This window comes from Orbicella faveolata, unplaced genomic scaffold (assembly GCF_042242905.1).
Source record: "Orbicella faveolata isolate gen_17 unplaced genomic scaffold, um_ofav_v1 contig_36, whole genome shotgun sequence".
NCBI lineage: Eukaryota > Metazoa > Cnidaria > Anthozoa > Scleractinia > Merulinidae > Orbicella > Orbicella faveolata.
This window is the reverse complement of record NW_028301565.1, coordinates 2,982,478-3,004,336: the sequence shown is the minus strand read 5'-3', so window position 1 is coordinate 3,004,336 and position 21,859 is coordinate 2,982,478. Positions and strand designations below refer to the sequence as shown.

General features: G+C 39.5%; 2 protein-coding genes across 8 annotated transcripts in view; one reads left to right on the top strand and one right to left on the bottom strand.

Annotated features, from left to right (window-relative positions):
• The first annotated feature begins 1,070 nt into the window (after positions 1-1,070).
• On the top strand, positions 1,071-2,106 carry LOC149102001 (uncharacterized). The gene is made up of 3 exons (XM_089275267.1): positions 1,071-1,557; positions 1,627-1,903; positions 2,050-2,106. The coding sequence occupies exons 1-3, from the start codon at positions 1,475-1,477 to the stop codon at positions 2,104-2,106; spliced, it is 417 nt and encodes a 138-aa protein (XP_089131393.1). The 5' UTR covers positions 1,071-1,474.
• A 2,385-nt stretch (positions 2,107-4,491) lies between these two features.
• The window catches only part of LOC110041393 (low-density lipoprotein receptor-related protein 4-like), a 36,758-nt gene continuing 19,390 nt past the window's right edge, over positions 4,492-21,859 (bottom strand). For all 7 annotated transcript variants that reach the window (XM_089275178.1, XM_089275177.1, XM_089275181.1 and 4 more), the window contains 14 exons: positions 20,703-21,109; positions 20,415-20,549; positions 19,214-19,619; positions 17,680-18,080; positions 17,205-17,336; positions 16,431-16,842; positions 15,933-16,330; positions 15,117-15,233; positions 14,576-14,788; positions 13,852-13,892; positions 13,125-13,207; positions 12,464-12,705; positions 6,820-6,964; positions 4,492-6,358 (listed from right to left, as the gene is read on the bottom strand). In XM_089275178.1, coding sequence (XP_089131304.1) covers positions 5,920-6,358; positions 6,820-6,964; positions 12,464-12,705; positions 13,125-13,207; positions 13,852-13,892; positions 14,576-14,788; positions 15,117-15,233; positions 15,933-16,330; positions 16,431-16,842; positions 17,205-17,336; positions 17,680-18,080; positions 19,214-19,619; positions 20,415-20,549; positions 20,703-21,109 — 3,571 coding nt within the window. In that variant the 3' untranslated portion in view covers positions 4,492-5,919. The remainder of the gene's footprint in view (positions 6,359-6,819; positions 6,965-12,463; positions 12,706-13,124; positions 13,208-13,851; positions 13,893-14,575; positions 14,789-15,116; positions 15,234-15,932; positions 16,331-16,430; positions 16,843-17,204; positions 17,337-17,679; positions 18,081-19,213; positions 19,620-20,414; positions 20,550-20,702; positions 21,110-21,859) is intronic.

Below are 21,859 nucleotides of genomic sequence, written 5' to 3'. Positions count from 1 at the left end.
AGTTTACGAAAAAGAATGAAATACTAACATGCAACGTCCAATCAGCTGTCAGCTCCAAGTACTTACTAGCAATTATTGATAGATAGATAGATAGATAGATAGATAGATAGATAGATAGATAGATAGATAGATAGATAGATAGATAGATAGATAGATAGATAGATAAACTTTATTTAAACACGATAATAATTAAAGCTAAAAGCTTGTGGGGTCGTGTATTTAAATTTAACTTTGCTAAAAATTTAAAATTACGATTAAAATGACAAAGCTGTAGTGTGTTGTCGAAGAAGTTTATTCTGCTTGTTCATGCACACCGCGTGGATGTGTGTACTTTCTAGATTTGCATAATGTGCTAGCCTACTTAAATATGCGTACACAAAATGTAATATACAATAATTCTCACGTGCCAATATGTTACCAAAGCATTGAATATGAGGTGATAAATAATCCACGACATCAATGGCAGGTGGGACGAGTAACGTCCATTTGATTAAAATCTTTGTTATCGTTCGTAAAAGAAGTAATTGTCTCATGAGATACTTTAGAAACTTATTTCATTATTGCTTGATTTAGTTTTAATATCAGGAAAAATTAAATATCAGACTAGGAAATTCATGCCGAAGTGCTCTACTGAGGCATCATTTAGGACTTTTCTGTCAGTTTTTATAAGGTGACCATCAAATACTTCTGACATAAAAGACGATGAGTAACCAAGTGCATATGAGTAAAGAAATCAAACTCTTTAAAAGCTTAAAAAATTATGGTCACGGACTAAAAACTTTAAAAATGGATGTTTCAGTTAAAATACTGTAACCTTCACCAGCAATAAACAGTGCGCATTGTGTAAATCAGATGCTTTTAAGAAAATCGAGAGCATCACTAAGGATTAGCTATTCAACTCGCGAATAGAGCGATACGCTTGTCGAAAAAAACAATCTTTGTGACCGCTGAAAATTTCACATCATTGAGATCGAAATCTTGACTGTTTTGCGTATAGACCGTGTAGTGCTGCGTCATTAGAGAGTTCATTGACAGCTCTTTTGTATTGTTTTGTTCTCGATCTGAAGACTGGAGACGGCTGCCCGAGATAAGGTGTATATTTATCAGCTATAAATAACTCCAGTTGACAGATCTTAACCAGATTTGTTTTTAGGGAACCAACAGTCATATTGTAAAATGTTTCCTGGGTAAAATTCACGAGCGGTTTTTCAGGTCGCTTGGCGAGTGACAAGCGGAAGCCCCGTGAAAACAGTTGTTTTTCCAACTCGCTTAAAGTTAAGCGAGTCGGCAAACTTCAATGGAATTCTTATTAAATTTAAGCCACCAAACCAGGTAGCTCAAGCGAGTTGGCAATTAATTTCGGCCAATGAGGAGTCACTTGCGGTTATTCATTTGACAGCGCTGTCAAATCGGAAACACAACACGCTTGCTATTTTTATTCCTCCCGTGAAACTTCTACGGCATTCGCAACAAGATGGATAATCATAGAGCGAATAGTTTTCCTTTATATGATCCAAGAAGCGTCCCGTCAAATGACGCATTATCAAGCCACGCAAGGTGAGTTTCTTTCTTTTAAACATCCGAGATGCAAAACATTCAGCTAATTTAACAAATCATTCGCTTTAGGACATCTCGTTTCGTTATTCCTCCCGTGAACGATCAGTTTGCGGCTCCTGTTCCCACATGTGGTCCATACATTTTCCCAGTCTTCCAAAATCAACTGTGGCTTCCACAAGCAAGATTTACCCGACCAGATTCGCCAGCGGAATCACAACTGAGCCCATACCAGAGTGCCAGTGCAAGTGGTGTTGGTGAAGGCCCGGGGGTTGAAGATTCCAGCAAAGATACCAGTGCTAAAGGTCGCTCCCCCAACTGGTCGGATGCAGCGATACGTTTTCTGAAGGTAAGTCTGATTTAAAGGTGTCCTTACTGAAATCACTTTTCTTGAATTTATCACATTTCAAGCAACGAAACTTCTGATTAAAGCTTCACATTAAAATAAGTTAAATAACAGTAACATTTTCTCAAAATTTTGTTGATTTATCTGAGCACCAAGGCTATATTCTCTTTGCTGAAATGATGGTTAAAGGTACTCCTTTTGGATAGTTTTGTTCATTAAATATGCATTAGTTGCTGAAAAAGGCTTCCTTGATCTTGTTCCTTAGCTGCGAACCTTCGGGATTCATGTGACCTGGAAGTGGGGGAAGTTCGTCTGGATCATCATCCTCAGGGTCCACATCCACATCGTCGTGAACTTCAATGCAGATATTATGCAAAATACAGCAGGTTATAATAGTCAGCGGTATCTTGTCCACCGATTCGTCAAGTTTGACTAGGAGACAACGCCATCTCCCCTTCAGCAGTCCAAGTGCCTGCCTATAACCACCCTAGCCCTACTTAGTGCTTTGTTAAAGTTACGTTGACTAGGATTGATTGCTCTTTTTTCAGGATAGGGCTTCATACACCAATTAGTAAGTTTCTACGCGGGATCAGCTACCAGAACGGGCCTTATTTCTTCGCCAGTCCCAGTACGAGTAACGGGAGATACTAGTATTGTCCCATCTTCCACTACGTTGACGTGAACTCATGCGAAGAACCCTTACATCATGAATACTTCCTGCATAACCAGTGCTCACATGTATAAAACGTCCTGCCGCATCAGCTACACCTTGTAGAACTATACTATGGAACTGCTTCCTATTGTAATAGTCATTAGGGTCGTTTTTTGGCGCGATAATCGGTATATGTGATCCGTCAATGGCACCAACCACTTGGGGAAAACAACTTATCTCTTGAAATGCCTGAATTGCTCTTCTTGTTTCAGCTTCTCCTTTTGGGAACTTGATAAAATCGTTAGCGCTCATCAGAAGCGTTGAACAAAATTCGTCTTTTAAATTCATTGCAGTGCATCTTCCAACTCCAAAAACAAGTCCCGTGCTGCGGTAGGAATTTCCGGTTGCGAGGCGCCACAAAGCAACAGCTACTCACTTCTCCACTGGAATCGCTTTTAGCATGTTTGTATCTTGTCTTACTAGATGTGGTCTAACCAAATCACAAACAAACCGAAGGGTTTGCCTCGAAATACGGAAATGTTTTCGCCAGATATTATTTTCGTAATGGCTCAAAACCATATGCTCGAACCAGGACTGTGGCCTTTCAAGAACCCAAGCGATTTTCTTTTAACGAATTTTCCTCCGTAACTGAAAAGAGTACGCCTCTGTTCTTCTCTTCTTGCTTCTAATCGTAAGCAATCACAGCCTTTGTTGAAATCGGCTCCTCCGTCGGATGAAAGCCAACCGCATAAACACAGTAATGAAAAGAAGAAGGACGTATATGCGACCATCTTCTGCGTCTCCCGCCATATTATTCAAATTGATTTATTCGCGCGCGTGCTCTACTCAAATTACTAAAATGAAATGTAATCTTACTCGTGAAAACACCTATCATTTTTAAGTCGCTTAACGTAGTCTGTAAACAAAGCACCCTCAGGAATGTTAAGCGAGACAACCGGCGTCTTGAAAACACGGCCCTAACATTGAATGCGTTAGAGTTCTTGCGATTCTTTCTGCGATTCCGTCAATGTGCGCCGACAGAGCGACGTAAAACTCTGCGGACTTAGCGCTGATTTGCAAGTGCTGGTTTTGGCAGGTTCTTCTAAACTGGTCCGAGTTATCATTGTTTTTTAAGTGCATTTTAACTGCTTTGGTTGAAGGTATACTGTTTGCTCCTGTCAAGAATAGTGAAGAGGGGAAGCTGGAGGGGGGGGGGGGGGGGAGGGGGGAGAAGTGAAAATGGAAGTAAGTGTCAGTATGGGTGCCTTTGTCTTTTAACACCGGTTTTGATTTTACCATGGCGTCCGGATTCCTCATTGTCTTCGTATCAAGGAATGAAACAGATCCATGTTTTTCGTTCTCTGAAATAAATTTGTTGTATAGGTAGATAGAGTCAAATGGGAGTGGCATTCAATAAGAGATTCACGGGCGAGACAAACATGATTGTCGTCGACATTTCTGTACCACCACTTTGATCGTGTAATGATGGTCAGATTGGATGCAAGTCTGCTTTTGGTCCTATGAAGTACCATGCTTTCACAGTATCAATGGACTGCGAAGCAAACCAAGTTCTTGTCACGAAGTCGTGATTGTCTGAAACATTACAGAGATAGTTCGTGTAAATATGAAAGTAACAAAAATGAAGTACGAGAGAAATTTAAGTGACGCATTAACGATTGTGTGACAAAGGATAATTCTATGTTATTCAAACTGTATTGTTGTAATTTCTGTTCATATAATAACCTCAGTGTTACTAATTTTGTGTTGGATTTCGAGTTTAAAGCTCTTATATCCTCTTACGACAGGAGTGTCTTTTTATACTTGATTGATGCAACTTAAAACAGTGAACTTTGTTCACGGATTGGAAATGTGTTAAAACTCCCTCCCAAACAAGAGGAAGTGGCGTTCTAAATCTACCCTTCCAAAAATCAAACAAACATTAATTTTAAAGCCTAAACTTTATTTTACTCAGCATTGTAAGCCTGTTTACAGCCATGGTTAAACTAAGTTGAAATTGACAGGAAAACATGATTATTCTGTACTTGACATATTCAAAAATTATTCCACGTCCGCGCGTTGGAAATGGGATGATAGATAGTCAACGAGACAAGTAGCCGCGAGTTGGTTATGATCATCCCATATGCAACAAGCGCAAGTGTGATGATTTATTAAAGACACCACCAAAATCTAGAAAATTAAACTAAACCAAAATAGAAATAGCCCCCTTTACAAGCGCAAGTGTGATGATTTATTAAAGACACTACCAAAATCTAGAAAACTAAACTAAACCAAAATAGAAATAGCCCCCTTTACTAGCGCAAGTGTGATGATTTATTAAAGACACTACCAAAATCTAGAAAACTAAACTAAAGCAAAATAGAAATAGCCCTCCATATTTGAAGAGCATGTTGTAATTTCTCGTATACCACGATGGGTGAGCCAATGAACTGCATTATCCAATGAATCCGTTTTTAATATAGTAGGATAAAGTAATAAATCAAAAATAAATATAAAAAACATACATTTAAAAGTACCTTCTCGACTAAACTATTGAAATAGTCTACTTTGGGTAAATATGAATACATTTGAGTTTCTCTTTACCCCTGTTTTTAACGTTGCGGGGTCCAGATGGGGTGTTAACGTCAATAGAAAGACGCTTTTCCTAAACGTACACCTAGTCGTGTTCCCGACCACACATTTTCTCATACGGGAACGTGTAATTGGTCACCCACAGTCCTTTTCAGCGGTTAGGATAAAAAAACTTCATTATGCTACCAATGGCCTCTTACGTTTGCTATGCGTGATCTCACGAAATTCTTGAAACTGAAACCACAAAATCCGTTCAAGGTAAAAGCAAAACAAACACATGTACATAAAGAGTGAACTATAGATGTAAAACTGTTTTTAATTTCATTCCGTGTAAAACGAAGACCAGAGCAATCACATCTGGCAAACCACGAAAAACTCAAATGACGAAATAAGCAGATCAGATCTCGTCTCTAAACGGGGCCAAACAAAAGAAGACACACGCAAGCCAAGTCACGGTTGGTTTTACTTTGGTACTGATCGCTTTAAAAGAGCTGTTTGAAGGAGTTTCGTTAAAGCTAATTAATGCAAAGACTAGTAAATGCAAGTTAAACGACAACTAAGATATGCCGTTTCAACGAAACGTTCCCTTAAAGTACTAGTAGGAAATCAAACTACATTGATGATGAACATATGCGTTATGTCACAGTTTCCTGTTTTAACAGTGCAGTTAAAAAGATCAATACTTAAATCAGTACGGTCAACTCACTCATAAAGGTGGCCGTTAGTAACAACAGAATTTTTTTTTTTTTGGCTCAAGCGCGCGATTTATCATCGTGGTTTATTTTCGCATAGTTGCTGCGTCCTGTGGGAGATTAGATTCATTTTCTTTCTCGAGAGAGGCATATTGTGGTTCAGGATCTTCGATTCCATGATCTCCGTCATTGGCGACATCATATGTTGGGTTAGATATCCCGTTGCTGCCGTCATCATCCTTTTCTTTCTCGAGAGAGGCATATGGTGGTTCAGGAACTTCGATTCCATGATTTCCATCATTGGCGACATCATATGTTGGGTTAGATACCCCGTTGCTGCCGTCATCATCGTTCAATTGTTTTATTTTTTCAGCCACTGAGCCACCTTTTGCTTGTGAAATGGAATCATACTTTGGGTCTTGGCCAAACGTTGGGTTATCAAATGCAGTGTGAGAGTTGTTATTAGTCACCCAGTCATTTTCCAACTGTATGCCGTCTATTGGTCTTAAATTATGCGCTCTCTTGCTGTAAGACAAAATAAATATTTTTATAAAGTACATTCATTTCTATGATAAGCGGTGGAACAATCCAGCGGTCAGCACGCTGGACGTCGGATTGATAGGGATACCGAGAGGTCCGACTTTGAGCCCTGAAGTTTGAGCCCCGGTCGGATCATGTTGTGATCTGGGACAAAAGGCTTTACTCTCATAGTGTCACTAAGGTAGATGAGGGTGAGTTCCGCAATCTGTTGGGGCAGCGTAACAAATTTCTGGTGGAGCCTATTTCATGCGGACGGAGTAGTAATTCTCCTAGTCACTTCAGATATCGGAAACTGGAGTTAAGTATTCCCTTGTCTCGCCCCCTGACCTCTTCAATTTAGTTTAGGTAGAATGCTAGCAAGAAGTGAAGCTAAATGAAGTTCGCCCGTGTTTTAGCGGAGTCACATCACACTGGTTGGCTACATCAAGATAACAAGGAATCCTTACCATCTCATTCGGTAGATAACAAATGCAGCCACTAATATCAACACGATGACAAGGCTTACAACACCAGCAACAATCGGGCCTACGGGCGTTCCTTTATCATCTTGGGTTGATTTTGCGCCTTCTTTCGGTTGCTCTGGTTGTTTTCCTTGAAAAGAAACAATTGTTGTTGGCGATATGGCATGTTGTTATTAGATGCTTAAGGCAAATACCAATGGTCTAGTACGTATTCAACTAAAACCTAAGCAACCGTGTGCGTGCTTGGTTTGACTGTTCTCTAACTAGCATCCCAGGCAACCAACCAACCGACCAATCAGCCAACCAATCAACCAAGCATCCAACCAACCATCCAAACAACCATTCAACCAACAACTAGCCAACCAACCTATCGAGTAACCTATCAGCCAACTTGTCTCGACGATAATGAATCTTACGAACTATTTTCCCGTGAAAAGGGAAAACTCGAATCCGAATCCTACAACCAACGTTCAACAAACACACCTATTCGAATATTAATTAAAGTGCAACTAACCCCCAAATCTCCTTGTTTTTCTGATCACCGCTGCGAAAAAATTATCGTTGTAGCTATTTTCGTTAATTTTCTATGATTTTTCAAAGTTCCTAAAATTGGCCGTTTGCGCGCCCCATAGCCGAGCAATAGCGAAGAATGGGGCGAGTTGGCCTGTGACGTCATCAAAGGACTAACAATGTTTTGCTTATGAGGAGAATATATGCGAACATGCGATAGTGTGATTTAAAATCGTTACAGAATGCAAGGTAGATGTGTTCTTGGAGGGAGTAGCAGTGCAGCAAGCTCAGGAGAGAGCTATCCTCTTTCTTCGATACCTCTGCGTCGATGGCACTCGTCCAGAAACGAGAAAAAGACGAAAGAAGTGTGCTGACTTGTGCGAAGTCGGACCGAAACAGGGAGCCATCGAGCAGTTCTTCGATCTCGGGTTCGCCGCTACTGTAAAAACCTAGAGATTTTCACTGTATATTATACTCTAGCTTCTAGTGCAAAGCTCGACATTGTCAGGGTAGATAAGACACGAATTTGGGATAAGCTGAGAACCATCTGACTATGTTATCAAAACGAGTTCCAGAGTCGCAGACCAAAACAATGGAAACTAGGTGAGATAAATATACGGCAAATCAATCGCATCGCGTTTTTTGCCCTCGAAATAGAGAGTATTGTAATCGAATAGTTAACGACACGTACGTCCTACAACGAAGTGATTAAGGGTGCCTGTCTGTAAAAAATCAGACAAATTCTTAATTTCGCGGCAAGGGTCGAAAATTCGATTTCGCTGATATTCCTATGGTAGACAGGCTAGGGCATGACAAAAACTACTGGATAGTTTTTTTTGGCAAAATATCCTTTTATTTCAAAGAAATATGCAAATTAACAAATTCCGTTAAAATCGTCATTTGACGCACCGTTTTATTAAACAAGTTTGAGAGCCTCGCATCCAAAACCACATTATTCTTCCGTCTTTAAAACACTCAAATATTTTTGTGCAATGTTTAATTGTGTACTGGGTTTATTTTAGGGAATGCTGCGTTGTCTTTTTGGTTGCAAAATAATTAAGTTTCGAAGAGATGTAATTCATTCACTTAAAAGTACTTCACAAAAATAATTGATTTTCACTATATGCGAAACCTTCAAATGGACCAAGCTTCGGATGGTTGAATCGCAGAAGGATGGTCTACAGATTCCTGTAAAAATTTCTTTGGGCAAATGATTGTGAGCGACGTGAGAGCTTTTCAAAGTACGTTAAAAATGCAGATATTTGACTATCCGTCGTCAAATTTCAATTTACGTGTTAGACATATATTTTAGTACGTGCACATGTCTTGAGCTATATTAAAATGCAATAGATACAGAGCTGATAATTTCGAAATGTTCTAACCTTATTTGCTGTAAAAGGCAGGTCCAAAGGCCGATTTGACGTGATTCTGTCACCATTCGTCGCACATAAAGCAGAAGTTTGCTTTTGTTTACACAACGTCCGATGTAGCGTCATCGCCAACTGTCAACTTATTTAATGATCGAATACCATGAATCTATGACCCTCTTTCGACACATATGATCACCACTGCATCTAAGTCAAAAACGGCGAAGTGATTTGTAGATAGTTGCTTGCTTTGCACTACACCAAAATATTACGTTTGATCATCGTTTGATCCGTGATTGCTACTTGTAGCGGTTCGTTGTTTGTTCGTCACGCAATGCTGTCATACCATTTTAGGGGGTAGCCGGGTAGGACAATTTCTATCCTAATACGTAAGGCTCCGTAAGGCTTGGAACCACAGGAAGCACACAATCTTGTTGAGTGGGAAGAGATTAAATTAAGAAATGAAAAGAATGAATAGTTAACCATTACCCCTGTTGTCATCTTTTACTAGACCACCGCTACCTACATGCCCTGCGTAAATACTGTAACGCTAAACTCGTACTTAGATCTTTTCGCGCTGTGCAATTATTTTTGGTTTACATATAATACAGTGGACTACCCTCCGGGAAATGGGAGGTGGCCGCTTAATAGGGGTTGGTCGCTTAATAGAGGTTGGTGTACCTTGAATATTTTTTCACCATCGGGTTATAAATTTCTTAGTGAACATGGAGTCAATTCAAGACAATCATTATAGACGTCAACCTCGGAGACCCAGGGGCAATTAGTGGGGGCGGGGAAAAAGTCTAAACGGGTCTTCGCCAGAACTTTTTACTCACCAGTTTAGACTAACTGCCCCTGGGTCTCCGAGGATGACGTCTATAATGATTGTCGTGAATTGACTCCATGTTCACTAAGAAATTTATAACCCGATGGTGAAAAAATATTCAAGGTACACCAACCTCTATTAAGCGGCCAACCCCTATTAAGCGGCCACCTCCCATTTCCCGGAGGGTAGCCCACTGTATTTTATGTAAACCAAAAATAATTGCACAGCGCGAAAAGATCTAAGTACGAGTTTAGCGTTACAGTATTTACGCAGGGCATGTAGGTAGCGGTGGTCTAGTAAAAGATGACAACAGGGGTAATGGTTAACTATTCATTCTTTTCATTTCTTAATTTAATCTCTTCCCACTCAACAAGATTGTGTGCTTCCTGTGGTTCCAAGCCTTACGGAGCCTTTCGTATTAGGATAGAAATTGTCCTACCCGGCTACCCCCTAAAATGGTATGACAGCATTACGTGACGAACAAACAACGAACCGCTACAAGTAGCAATCACGGATCAAACGATGATCAAACGTAATATTTTGGTGTAGTGCAAAGCAAGCAACCATCTACAAATCACTTCGCCGTTTTTGACTTAGATGCAGTGGTGATCATATGTGTCGGAAGAGGGTCATAGATTCATGGTATTCGACCATTAAATATAAAGTTGACAGTTGGCGATGACGCTACATCCGACGTTGTGTAAACAAAAGCAAACTTCTGCTTTATGTGCGACGAATGGTGACAGAATCACGTCAAATCGGCTTTTGAACCTGCCTTTTACAGCAAATAAGGTTAGAACATTTCGAAATTATCAGCTCTGTGTCTATTTCAACTTAATATAGCTCAAGACATGTGGCGCGTGCTAAAATATATGTCTTACCCGTAAATTGAAATTTGACGACGGATGGTCAAATATCTGCATTTTTAACGTACTTTGAAAAGCTCTCGCGTCGCTCGCAATCATTTGCCCAAAGAAATTTTTACAGGAATCTGTAGACCATCCTCCTGCGACTCAACCACCGGAAGCTTAATCCATTTGAAGGTTTCGCACATAGTGAAAATCAATTATTTTTATGAAGTCCTTTTAAGTGAATGAAATACATGTCTTCGAAATTTAATTATTTTACACCCAACAAAAACCGCAACATTCCCTAAAATAAACCCAGTACACAATTAAACATTGCACAAAATTATTTGAGTGTTTTAAAGACGGAAGAATAATGTGGTTTTGCATGCGAGGCTCTCAAACTTGTTTAATAAAATGGTGCGTCAAATGACGATTTTATCGGAATTTGTTAATTTGCATATTTCTTTGAAATAAAAGGATATTTTGCCAAAAAAAACTATCCAGTAGTTTTTGTCATGCCCTAGCCTGTCTACCGTAAAAATATGAGCGAAATCCCGAGTTATTTTCCATTTTTATGGACAGGGACTCAAAGGCCCTTTCACATACACAATTGTTTTGATCTTTGAGCAAAGAGATACATCTGTTTCAATTACAAACTTAACACGAATCAAGCATTGGTAAGTATATATAAGGAAAGTAAAACAAACCATAAAGATTCGACTTTAAGGACGGAGATTGTAACGCTGAAAGGAGAATGTGCTTGTTTTCGACCGAAATGCAACACTCAGGTTATTAGCGTACTAAAAAAGACTCTTAAAACAAACGAACAAACAAAAAAAGAGCAGTGAAGGAGAAATGCATTCATTTATACCATGCTGAACCTGTTGTCAAGATCTTGTCCAACGATTTTTAATAACTAGAACGAAATATGCAAAAATTTGTGTAACTCGCAATGTTTATGTTCACACAACTAATTCAGTAATTGACTTTGTATACATACGGCCAGTCGGCAATAACGAAGCGAAAAGACGAATTTTTCCTCGAATGTACTCGTGTTCATTGACATTTTTATAACTCCTCAATAGTTGTAAGTTAACTCTTCATCCATGGTTTTAACCTATATAAGCCAAAAGGGCCGGCAAATTGTCGATTGTGACTGGCAGTGTGGCGGGCTCGACTTGCGACCCGCACTTCGAAATCGAAAAAATATGTATACATCGTAGCCGTGCTAATCGTGGCTAGACTTCGAATTGTACTGCTAGATGATACAGTTCTTTCATTTAAAAGTCTTGTCCATTTTCGATAAAATATGAAGCACAAATACCCCAAAAATATTTTTACAGCGCTCGAAACCCAGTCAAACGTCTCTTGAGTGTTTTGAGCCATGTCCATCGATGACGTCAGAAGAGGCCCGACCCAGATCCCACCATGCTCGGTCGTAGGGCAAGAAATTACAACTTTAAACGCCTGTAGAATCGCAGGGATTGTATCAATCGAGATAATTTTTTCGCTGAAGCAATATAAAAAACTAGTAGTTTTCATTAAAGGAAAGAAAAAATTGGTGGTTAGTTGCACTTTCATGGACACTAAAATTTAAGCACGCATTCAAAAAGAGCAGTTCACATTCGGTAGTCTTTTGTTTTGTCGTCCCAACGGACGGCATTAGCGTCAATGAACAAGCAACTAGGCAACTAAGCAACCAAGTAACCAAGCAACAAATCAAGCAACCAAGCAACCAATCAAGTAACCAAGCAACCAAACAACCAAGCAACCAAGTAAGCAAGCAAGCAAGCAAGCAGCCAATCAACCAATCAGGCAACCAAGCAAAATAGCAACCAAGCAACCAATCAAGCAACCAAGCAACCAAGCGACCAGATAACCAACAAATCAACTTACAAAACAAGCAGCCAACAAACCAACCAACTTAACTATCAACCAACTCACCAACCAAAACCAAACCAGCAACAACAGGCAGACCAACCATACCTACCTACCAACCTGCCTACTTAACTACCCGCCTATCTACTGACCTACTAATCTCTGAAATTGTAATATTCACTGGAAAAATAATTATTTACTTATTGTTATCCGCTCGATTGATCCTCCAACCGCCTTCTGAAGAACTTCTTTGTTTTTGTCGACCATTTGAACCAGTTCTTCAGGTTTGGACGGTTGCGGAGCCTTCCCATCCACAGATGGAAATAGGACAGCAAACTCAATTTTCCAAGTATTTTCTCCATTAGGAGAAAGTCCGAGTATTTTGACATCAGAATCCTGAATAAATTTTGCACTTTCGGAACGCTTAACCCGCCCAGACGTACTGTAAGAGAAGAGGAATAATTGATAAGAGAGTAATGGACAGAGACTAAGAGCAAAACTAGACTTACAAGACAAGGACCTGGGAAGATATAAAGGTTACACCAGGGAAGGTAAGGTGAAGTTTACACTTTATCGCTGGAAGTTGCAACGTTGATTCCGACTAGACGTTTCTTAGAAAAACCGTAGTTAATACAGATGAATGGTAATTAATGCAGGCAAAATGTAAGGAGCGGGAAAAACAGCAAGATTTGTGTTGGCAGCACTACGATCATGCAGTTACGTAGCCGAAACGTTTGGTTAGTTGCGCAAACGGAAGTAACCACATATTGAGTGAAGGTTTTCTCCATGAAGGCCGAAAAAGCTAACAAAGACATAACAAAGAACGTTGTCGAGCTTTAAAGGCAGATTTAAAGGTATTACCTTTTACATTCGCCACTCTTGCAAAAGAAATCTGTACAAGCTTTTGCGATTGCGACTCTGAAGTTAAATTCAATCCATTGTTTCTGTAAGAAAGCCAAGACAATCAATAATAGATTATTAGTTTAGCGGAATTTGAGATATATACTACGCCGTGTGGGGAGGCACGGTGGCCTCATGGGTAGTGTGCTGGTCCCCGGATAGAGCGGTCCGGTTTCCAGCCCTGACCGTGGTCATCATGTTGTGTCCTGGGCAAGACACGTGACTTTTGGAGTGCCTCTCAGTCCAGCTATATAATGCTAGGGGGTTACCTTGTGATGGACTAGCGATCCATCCAGGGGGGAGTAAAAATACTTCCAGCTGCTACCTGCTACGGAATCCGGGGATAAGCGCTGGACTGATGGGGCACCGGGTTAAAACGAAGACTTTGTCTTATCTTTCTGTGTTACCCGATGCAATTGTTCACTTCCTGGGCGAAAGAATGTTAGGAAAAGTTTTCGAACCAATTAATCCTCTCCTGGATGTTTCGTGCAGTAGACTTTCCACTCCACTCAGTGACACTCTCAAGTTAGGAATATACTTAGTTACCAGACTACCACTCCGTACAGTAGAGCTACTTTTCCCTCTTCTTTTGCACATCACTTGTACAGCACAATTTTGAATTCAAACTGATAGATTGTCATTACCGTCAGAGTCATCGCGATAAATGAAAAACAGCCAGCACCCTTACCTCGTTTGAAAAACTTAGCTCCATTTCCACGGCACTTGAACCTAAACCAAAACAACAACAAAATTTGAGTGTTAGTTTTCTGGGAACTAACTAAGAAATTTTAATACACTTTCAGCCAATATCCGACAGATTTTTTCGAATCTCTTTTGTCCACAGAAATTAGGCGTTAATTGCACACAAACAGGGTTGAACACTCCCCCTTTTTCAGGTTTAGTTGAGCCCAACCTAGTAGACGTTTTCGTCCTCTTTGCAGAACTATCTTGGCCTTGTATTTTGTAGATTCTAATAAAAGTTCCTGGTCAGTTGTATTTCTCACTGCCGGGTGTGCCGCTGCGGAAACAGATAACAAGAAAAGACGGGAATTTTGACCAGTGAAGACTAACAATGCTGCCAAATTAACCTCTATCCAATGCTTCCGTCAAAAATCACGCTTCTTGAACTGAAGGAGGGCGAAGACAGTTCCTTAGACACGTTTTCAAAGATTCCGCGTGCAGTTCATAAAAAGGATTCGGATTCTCGAAAAATATCCAGAACAATGATTTATATGAAACAATCTGAAGGTGAAATTCAGTAAGGTCTCCTTCGAATTGATAACTGAGGTTAAAGTTGAAATTTAATAACTTGCTATATGTGAATAAGTAGCTAAAATCTACCTTACCAAAACAAAACACGATATTGGTTATTACTGGGACCGTATCATCCACCCTCCCACCCACGCACTTACCAACATAAACAGCGCACAGGTTCCACACGTAATATTTTGTACACACGCAAAAGTAGCCTGGTACAACACACGTTCCTCCATTCTTACAAGTATTGGGACGACACTCAGTTGGACTCAGAGTAGTTGGTTGCACACTGGTAGACGGGACGGTTGAGCTTGATGTGGTAAATGAAGGGGTTTTTGTACTTGGTAACGAGGAAGGTAATATAAGAACTGAAAGGAAAGTAAGATGACACAACTCTTTAAAAATATATAAGCAAAATGATAGCTTGGTATGGTTTTCTTCGTTTGAAACGGTTTTTGGCCAAGGGATTTTGTTGAGGATAAAATTACCGATTTCTGCTTTTTGTTTGGAATGACCTGCTTTATACTAACTCACTGTTTATTTCATATTTGAATTCCCCAAATTTCGTAATCATGAAACCAATGGGAAATAGAGAGATTTCCTTGCGTTATGTTTTGACTTTATGTAAGGACTGATTAAAGAAGTATTAAACTAATATTTCTATTTTCAGAAAGGATTATGTTTCTTTTAACTTACCCGAAGAGTTGCAAACTTCACCAGATGGTAGGTAATCTGGACACGAACAGCGATACCCGTCTGGTCTTACAAGGCAGAGATGAGAACAGCCGCCGTGAGAAGAGGAACAAGGATGATCTGAAGGGGGAAAAAAGGAAGCATTATCCTTGAGAATCGTAATTAAAGTAAAAATATTAGAGAAGTAATAACCAACCATTTATGGGCTTCCCATTTCCACTTCAAAACTGCAAGTTTAAAGAAGATTTTGACAAAAATTCCGGAGAAATTATTCGCATAGTTTAAAGAATATTGATTCGCTTACCTCTTAATTCAACAAAAGAAACCATATCGGCTTTAGCCAATCGGCCACGACTACGAACTTGATGTATCTATAATTTCTGATTTTAAACTTGTGTAGTATTTTTGATAATTATATCCACGTATGCCAAATAAAATCAGATGTTCTAAGTATGGTTTAACAGAGAGCTAACTAATTCATAATTAGTTGAATTCTGGTTTCATCCCTGATTAAAATATAGTGTTCTTGTGTTGTTATGTCACTTTCAGTCCAGTACATCACTTCACGAAGTGTGATGTGTGGAATCATTGCCAACTTTTCTTGAAGAAGCTTAAAGGTTTCGGCACTTAGAAATTTAGTGTAGTGCAGGCACTAAAAGCTGTTAAAAAATGAACTTAAAGGGTACCTTCGTACTGGGTAACAAATCAAACAACGGAAAAATAAAGCAGAAGAAAAAAAAAACACAAATAAGTGGGATAGAACTGAGAAAGAATGATGGTCAATGATGGTTCCCGCTTAAGTTTGTAAGAGGTCTTTACCTGGAACGGTTTTATTTCTGTCGTATGCGTGTATATCCATGGGTCGACTCAAACCACTGACGAGAATATTGGCATTTGAAGCTGTTCTCTTGTCCGCCTTATACACAACAGGGTTATACCAGTCCGTCCAGTATAACTGATCATCAATCGACGTCAAACCAAACGGATGTAGCAGAATACCGTCTTTTAACAAAGTTGTTATTTTATGAATTTTTAAGTCGTAGTATTCCAAGACATCAAGGAATGCGTCTACCCAGTAAAGCCTGTTATTTAAGTCATCTAATGTTAACCCGTTTGGCCAGTATAGTCCTCTTGTAACAAGTTCCCGTCTACCATGACCATCCATGTTGGCGAGTTCAATTTTGGGCTTGCTACCCCAGTCGCACCAATACATCAACCTGCACAAAAATTTAGCGACGTAAGTTATCTACCTGAAATAGAATATTATTCATTCATTGATCTACTTGACTAACAGATAGTCCAGAAGCTGATATTTACCCTTTGTTAAGATCGAGAATTATATCTCTCGGCTGGTCTAAGTCTTGGTCTATCAAAGTTTTCCTCATTGTTCCATCCATTCTGCTAACTTCAATCTTGTTTGTGCCCGTGTCAGTCCAGTAGATATTCCCTCCCAGTGGATCAACAGCAAGTCCATCAGGAGTGAAAACGTCCAACGAAATAATGACTTCAGGTGACGATCCATTGATAAACACCCTCGAGATTGTATTCAGGGTCACGTCTGTCCAGTAAATTCTATTGTCTGTGATGTCCAGATCAAGCGCAACTGGGCGAGTCATGCTGAGTTCTATTGGTAAAGCTGTGGGTCCCACACTGGAACCATCCAAAGGAAGCATAAATATCTTTGCCTGACTATAACTGCCATCGGCGAAGACAAGGAATTTCTGGAAAACTTCAAAAATGAGGTAGTCCACAGTAAGCTCAATTTTATAGGAGGTTAAGGAAAGTGAAATCACGGACCAAGTGGACCAAGCCATTATTAGTGTTAACAGAACTGGGAATGTTGAAACCTAGCTACAGTTCGTTACTTCTAAAGTAAAAGGCGTGTGTCAAATCTGTTCGAAACAGAAACAGAAACTGTGTAAAGAACTGAACTTCAAACGTGCAAGAAAGATTAGGAATTCTTTCAACCAAGCAGGTGGATGAGCTCTTAGGTAAAAAGTCAGTATTTTTACTTTTTGCCAGTTACCTATCGTACCTCTACTGCGGATATAAGGTATAAATTGCCACGCTAGTAGGACTAAACATGCTTACCATAGTTGTGCGGAACACAAGTCTTCTCATCTTCCGAAAGAGTAAGGTTATCAGGACACGAACAGCGATATCCATCCGGTGTTAGAAGGCAAAGATGTGAACAGCCACCACTCGACTGCGAACACGGATGATCTAATAATGAAACAAAGATAAACCTAAATGATTTGAAAAGCATAAGGCAAGGAGCCTTTTTGAATGCGTGTGACTGGTTTTACGTAGACTTTCTTGTGAACTCAATCTTACTCCTAACTATAAATTATAAAACCGATAGACGTTACTTAGTGGTGGTTTAGAAGACAGCGATGCTCTTGTGACGGGAAACACAGCCGGACGGTTATCTCTTGTACTGCTGCAGGTTCTGTATTACGAATACTAATGCAATGTAAACCATATTTTTGCCGAGTTCTCTGAATTTAAAAGGCGAGCTTTAACTAGCAGAGAAAGAGTCAATAGCTTATAAGCTAGTACTGTTTACCTGGGAGAGTTTTATTTGTGTCATACGCGTGAATATCCATGGGTTGACTCAGACCACCGAGTACAACCTTTAAATCTGAAAGTGTATCCTTTTGCGCCTGGTACACCACATCCAAAGTCCAATCCGTCCAGTACAAGTAATTTTCAAACAGCGTCAAACCAAATGGGTGCGGTAAGATTGAACTGTTTTTCATCAAGGTTGTTATTGTATGACTTTCTAAGTCGTAGTATTCTAAAGTTTCAAACCATGCATCCACCCAATAAAGCCGTCTATTTGCATCGTCTAATGTCAGCCCGTTTGGCCAGTAAAGTCCTCTTTTAACCAGTATACGTCTGTTTCTACCATCCATGTTGGCGACTTCAATCTTGTGATCGTCACCCCAGTCGCACCAATACATGCTCCTAAATATTATTTTGAAGGAACCAAGCAATGTTATGACAATCAAAATTACGACTGACAAAAAGGCGCTATTAACCAGCAAGCATTTTACAGATGAAATAAAAGAAATTTACGCTGAGCAATAGTCTCGAGCTTGCACGGAAAAAATGTATAGCCTTGACTACACACCGGAAGGATAAAAATAAAATATCGTTTGTTGCTTGTCCTCTCCGTCTACAGACCTTGAGCCGATCTGTGAGTTCAAACCACCTCTTCCCGTTTTTCTCCTAAATTTTTGGGCCGCCTTTTTCGTATGCCCCACCTTTTCTAGAGAGCTTCATAGGTAATAGATTAGTCATTGATTTGTCTCATTTATTGATCCAAGATCGTTTTTTCTTAAACTGATAAAAAAAAATGCCATGACTCATACCCAAATTTTATCTCAACGCGTGGTTGGTCTCTGTTTTCTTTTGCTCTGAGCAAGCGAAGCCCGTCTGTTTTCGAAAACTAAAAGCCACAAAAGTCTATTTACTGTTGTCAAATAATGCAGGGAAAGGAGACATAATAGCTAATCAAGTTACTTAACTGAGAATAAAGTATATGTTCTGGCTGTTACCTGGGTTGGGCTGTATTTATTTTTGGACCGGTGGACTCTTTAACTACATCATTACAAGTATTCAAGAGAAAGGCGGTGTAAATGAGCATGCAATTAATGTACTAAAGACGCTGATATCCAGCTTTAGACTGTAAAACTCTTAATCCAAAATTGATTTAAATTGACATTGATTAAATAAAGGAAATCATGGCCTTGATGGTGTTTGGATCATTCACTCATCCCCGTCATCCCGGCAGTGATATAGGGCCATAAAATAGATATGTGATCTTAATCAGCATAGATGCTACGATTTTTTTTCTTTGTTTTCTCCTTAGTTTTAGGTTCGATTGAGAAGATATATCAAATTCTCAAGACAGTGTTTGACCACATTTCCAAAAACATCGACGTTCGTCAAAAATACTCCGCTGCGCGTCGTATTTTCAACTCCTTCTCGGTGTTTGGAAATGTGGTTAAACCGGCACGGTCTTTCGTGTCAGATAAATTACTTCTAACAACTAAACTTCGTACGCAGATTTAAGATAAAGGAAAAAATATATTTACCCTTTGATGAGATCAAGAATTATATCCCTTGGCTCATCTAGGTTGTTGGATATCAGTGTCTTCCTCATTGTTCCATCCTTTCTACTGACCTCAATCTTGTTAGTACCAGTGTCAGACCAGTAGATATTCCCGCCAAGTGGATCAACAGCGAGTCCATCAGGGGAATAAATATTTTCGGACACTAGAACTTCCGGTGATGATCCATTTATAAATACTCTCGAGATTGTGTTGAGTGTAACGTCTGTCCAGTAAATCCTATTTTCTGTCAGATCCAGATCGAGGGCAACTGGCCGACGTATGTTCAACTCTATTGGTACAGCTTGTGCCTTCGCGTTGGATTCATTCAAGGACAATACAAGTATTTCTGCCTGACTAGCATCGGCAAACAACAAGAACTTCTGTGGAACTTGAAATACAAAAATATCTTAATTTCAAAAAGTGTTAAGTGCGCTGTTGCTCGAGAAAAAACTGTAACAATAACTTAACGGTTGGAAACATCGAGCTTACTAAAGAATCTAGAGTTTGTCCAGTTTGTTTTGTAGAGTGATACAACGTGCGAATTGAGTTGTTAAATTTTAATTTCTTGAAGTGTGCACCAAAAGAGACGTTAACGGAGTACCGAAGTGCGAGTCACTTGAAGGGTTTCGGAAGCATACCCCAAGGAAATTCTTATTTTTAAGTGCTCGGTAAAATCAAAGCTCGGAAAAACGTTGACTTATATTTTTTTATATGTCAACCTTTGGAATAATTAACATCAGGTTTAATTGGAAATAACTCTAGAGACTCTCAAACCAGCTGGTTTTATTATCGAAGGCGCTTTTTCCCCCAAAAAAATATACAAAGTACAACCAATCGCAGAAGAAGAAGGTCTTGTTCTCTTTTTAACAAATTTATATATCTTGGAATGTATCTGTTTTTTGGCAGCTGCCTGATGATTGCTTTACGAGTATCAAATAAATATGTTCGAACTTGTCCAATTCCACATACACCGAAAGGTCCTTGTCCAAGCCCGAACGGGGTCTTTGAATTGTGTTTTTAGATCTGTTACCTTCCTCTACGCTTCCCTACTCTCAGGGATACAAATGGGTATTGGGTGATTGTTGGGTTAGCCTGGCAAACTTGTCAGCCAGGCGAACTTGTTAACTGTTGAGCCTGTTGGCAAATTCTAACCCCTAGAAATTTTCTTAGGACTCAAACTTACTTTGATGTTCACAAGTCTTCTCATCTCCAGCCAGAGTAAGGTGACCGGGGCATGCACACCCACCCCCGGTCGGCGACAGCAAACAAATATGACTGCAGCCACCATTACCAAACGTGCAAGTAGCTACAGAGTTTCCTGAGGCAAAAAAATGGAGTTAAAATTCGTGACTTCACACTAGTTGTAGAGGTACACGACTGTAGTTTGATGCCTCCCCCCACCCCAAATGAACTTAACCGTTGTAATGCTAAAAAGTACACAAAATACATACTCAAATTTTTAATTGCTAACCTTGTGTTATTGAATATTCACTCAGGTTGTAGCCGTGAATGTCCATGGGCCGTCCAATACCCGTGACAAACCTAGTAATGTCACCGCCAGTCTCTTTATCCGCTTCATGAACAGCATTCCAGTTCCAATCAGTCCAATACAATTTATCTCCGAGAATTGTAAGTCCAAATGGATGAGACAGGTAGGAGGAATAACTTATTAAGGTCACTCTTTTAGTTTGATTTAGATCTAAGTATTCTAGCTTGTCGAGGTAGGCATCCACCCAATACAAGCGGTTCTTGTCCTTGTCCAGCGTAAGTCCATTTGGCCACCGCAATCCAGTAGTTACGATAGCACTTCGTCGTTGGCCTGTCATTTCAGCTTTTTCTATCTTTGGAAAACTACCCCAGTCTGTCCAGTACATCACTCTACAAGAACATTCTATGGTTAGATTCATTGTCCTTATTTAAGTGTCTATCGATTAAGATGACATCATTTGTATAGACACAAAGTTTAAAATGTAACTGTAATGCAGCAGTCTAGGAGGAAAATGAAAATATATTTTCGGCCATTTAGTACTGGAAAACTGTAGAAACAAATAGCTAAAGCGATGATTTGAATGTTAACTACACTTAAAGTCTGCAAGGTTGAATGTAAGACTGAAGGTTCAAGTAATATAAATAAGTATAAGCAATGTAAGATGACCTTTGGTCATTGGTGTTTAAAGTTAGTATTATGCGTTAAGTTAGTATTGTTTAACAAATCGTATCGCAAGTAATGTTACGGTTTATTAAACAAAAGTTGCCAATGCAAGGGATGTTAGTACTGTAAGTAGTATTAGTATGGGCTATCGAAATGGTGACTAGTGAAATTATTTTACGAGTACACCATTTGATTGCTTTTTAATGTCGCGGGTAACAACTTACGCTTATGATGGTGGGGTACGGTTTTGACTTGTTTTTAACATCAAGAAACTTCGCGCAAACTTTGCCATATATAATAAATTAACTCTGAAATTTCGCGCCAAAATTAAGGAGGAATTTGTCACCCATGATATTAGCGGTGTAATTAATGTTTGTATGAACTTTCCGCCACTTAGTACCGGACAATTGAATACACCAATAGTTAAAGCGATTATTTGAATTTCAATTGAAGTTAGGTGACCGAAATACACTAAC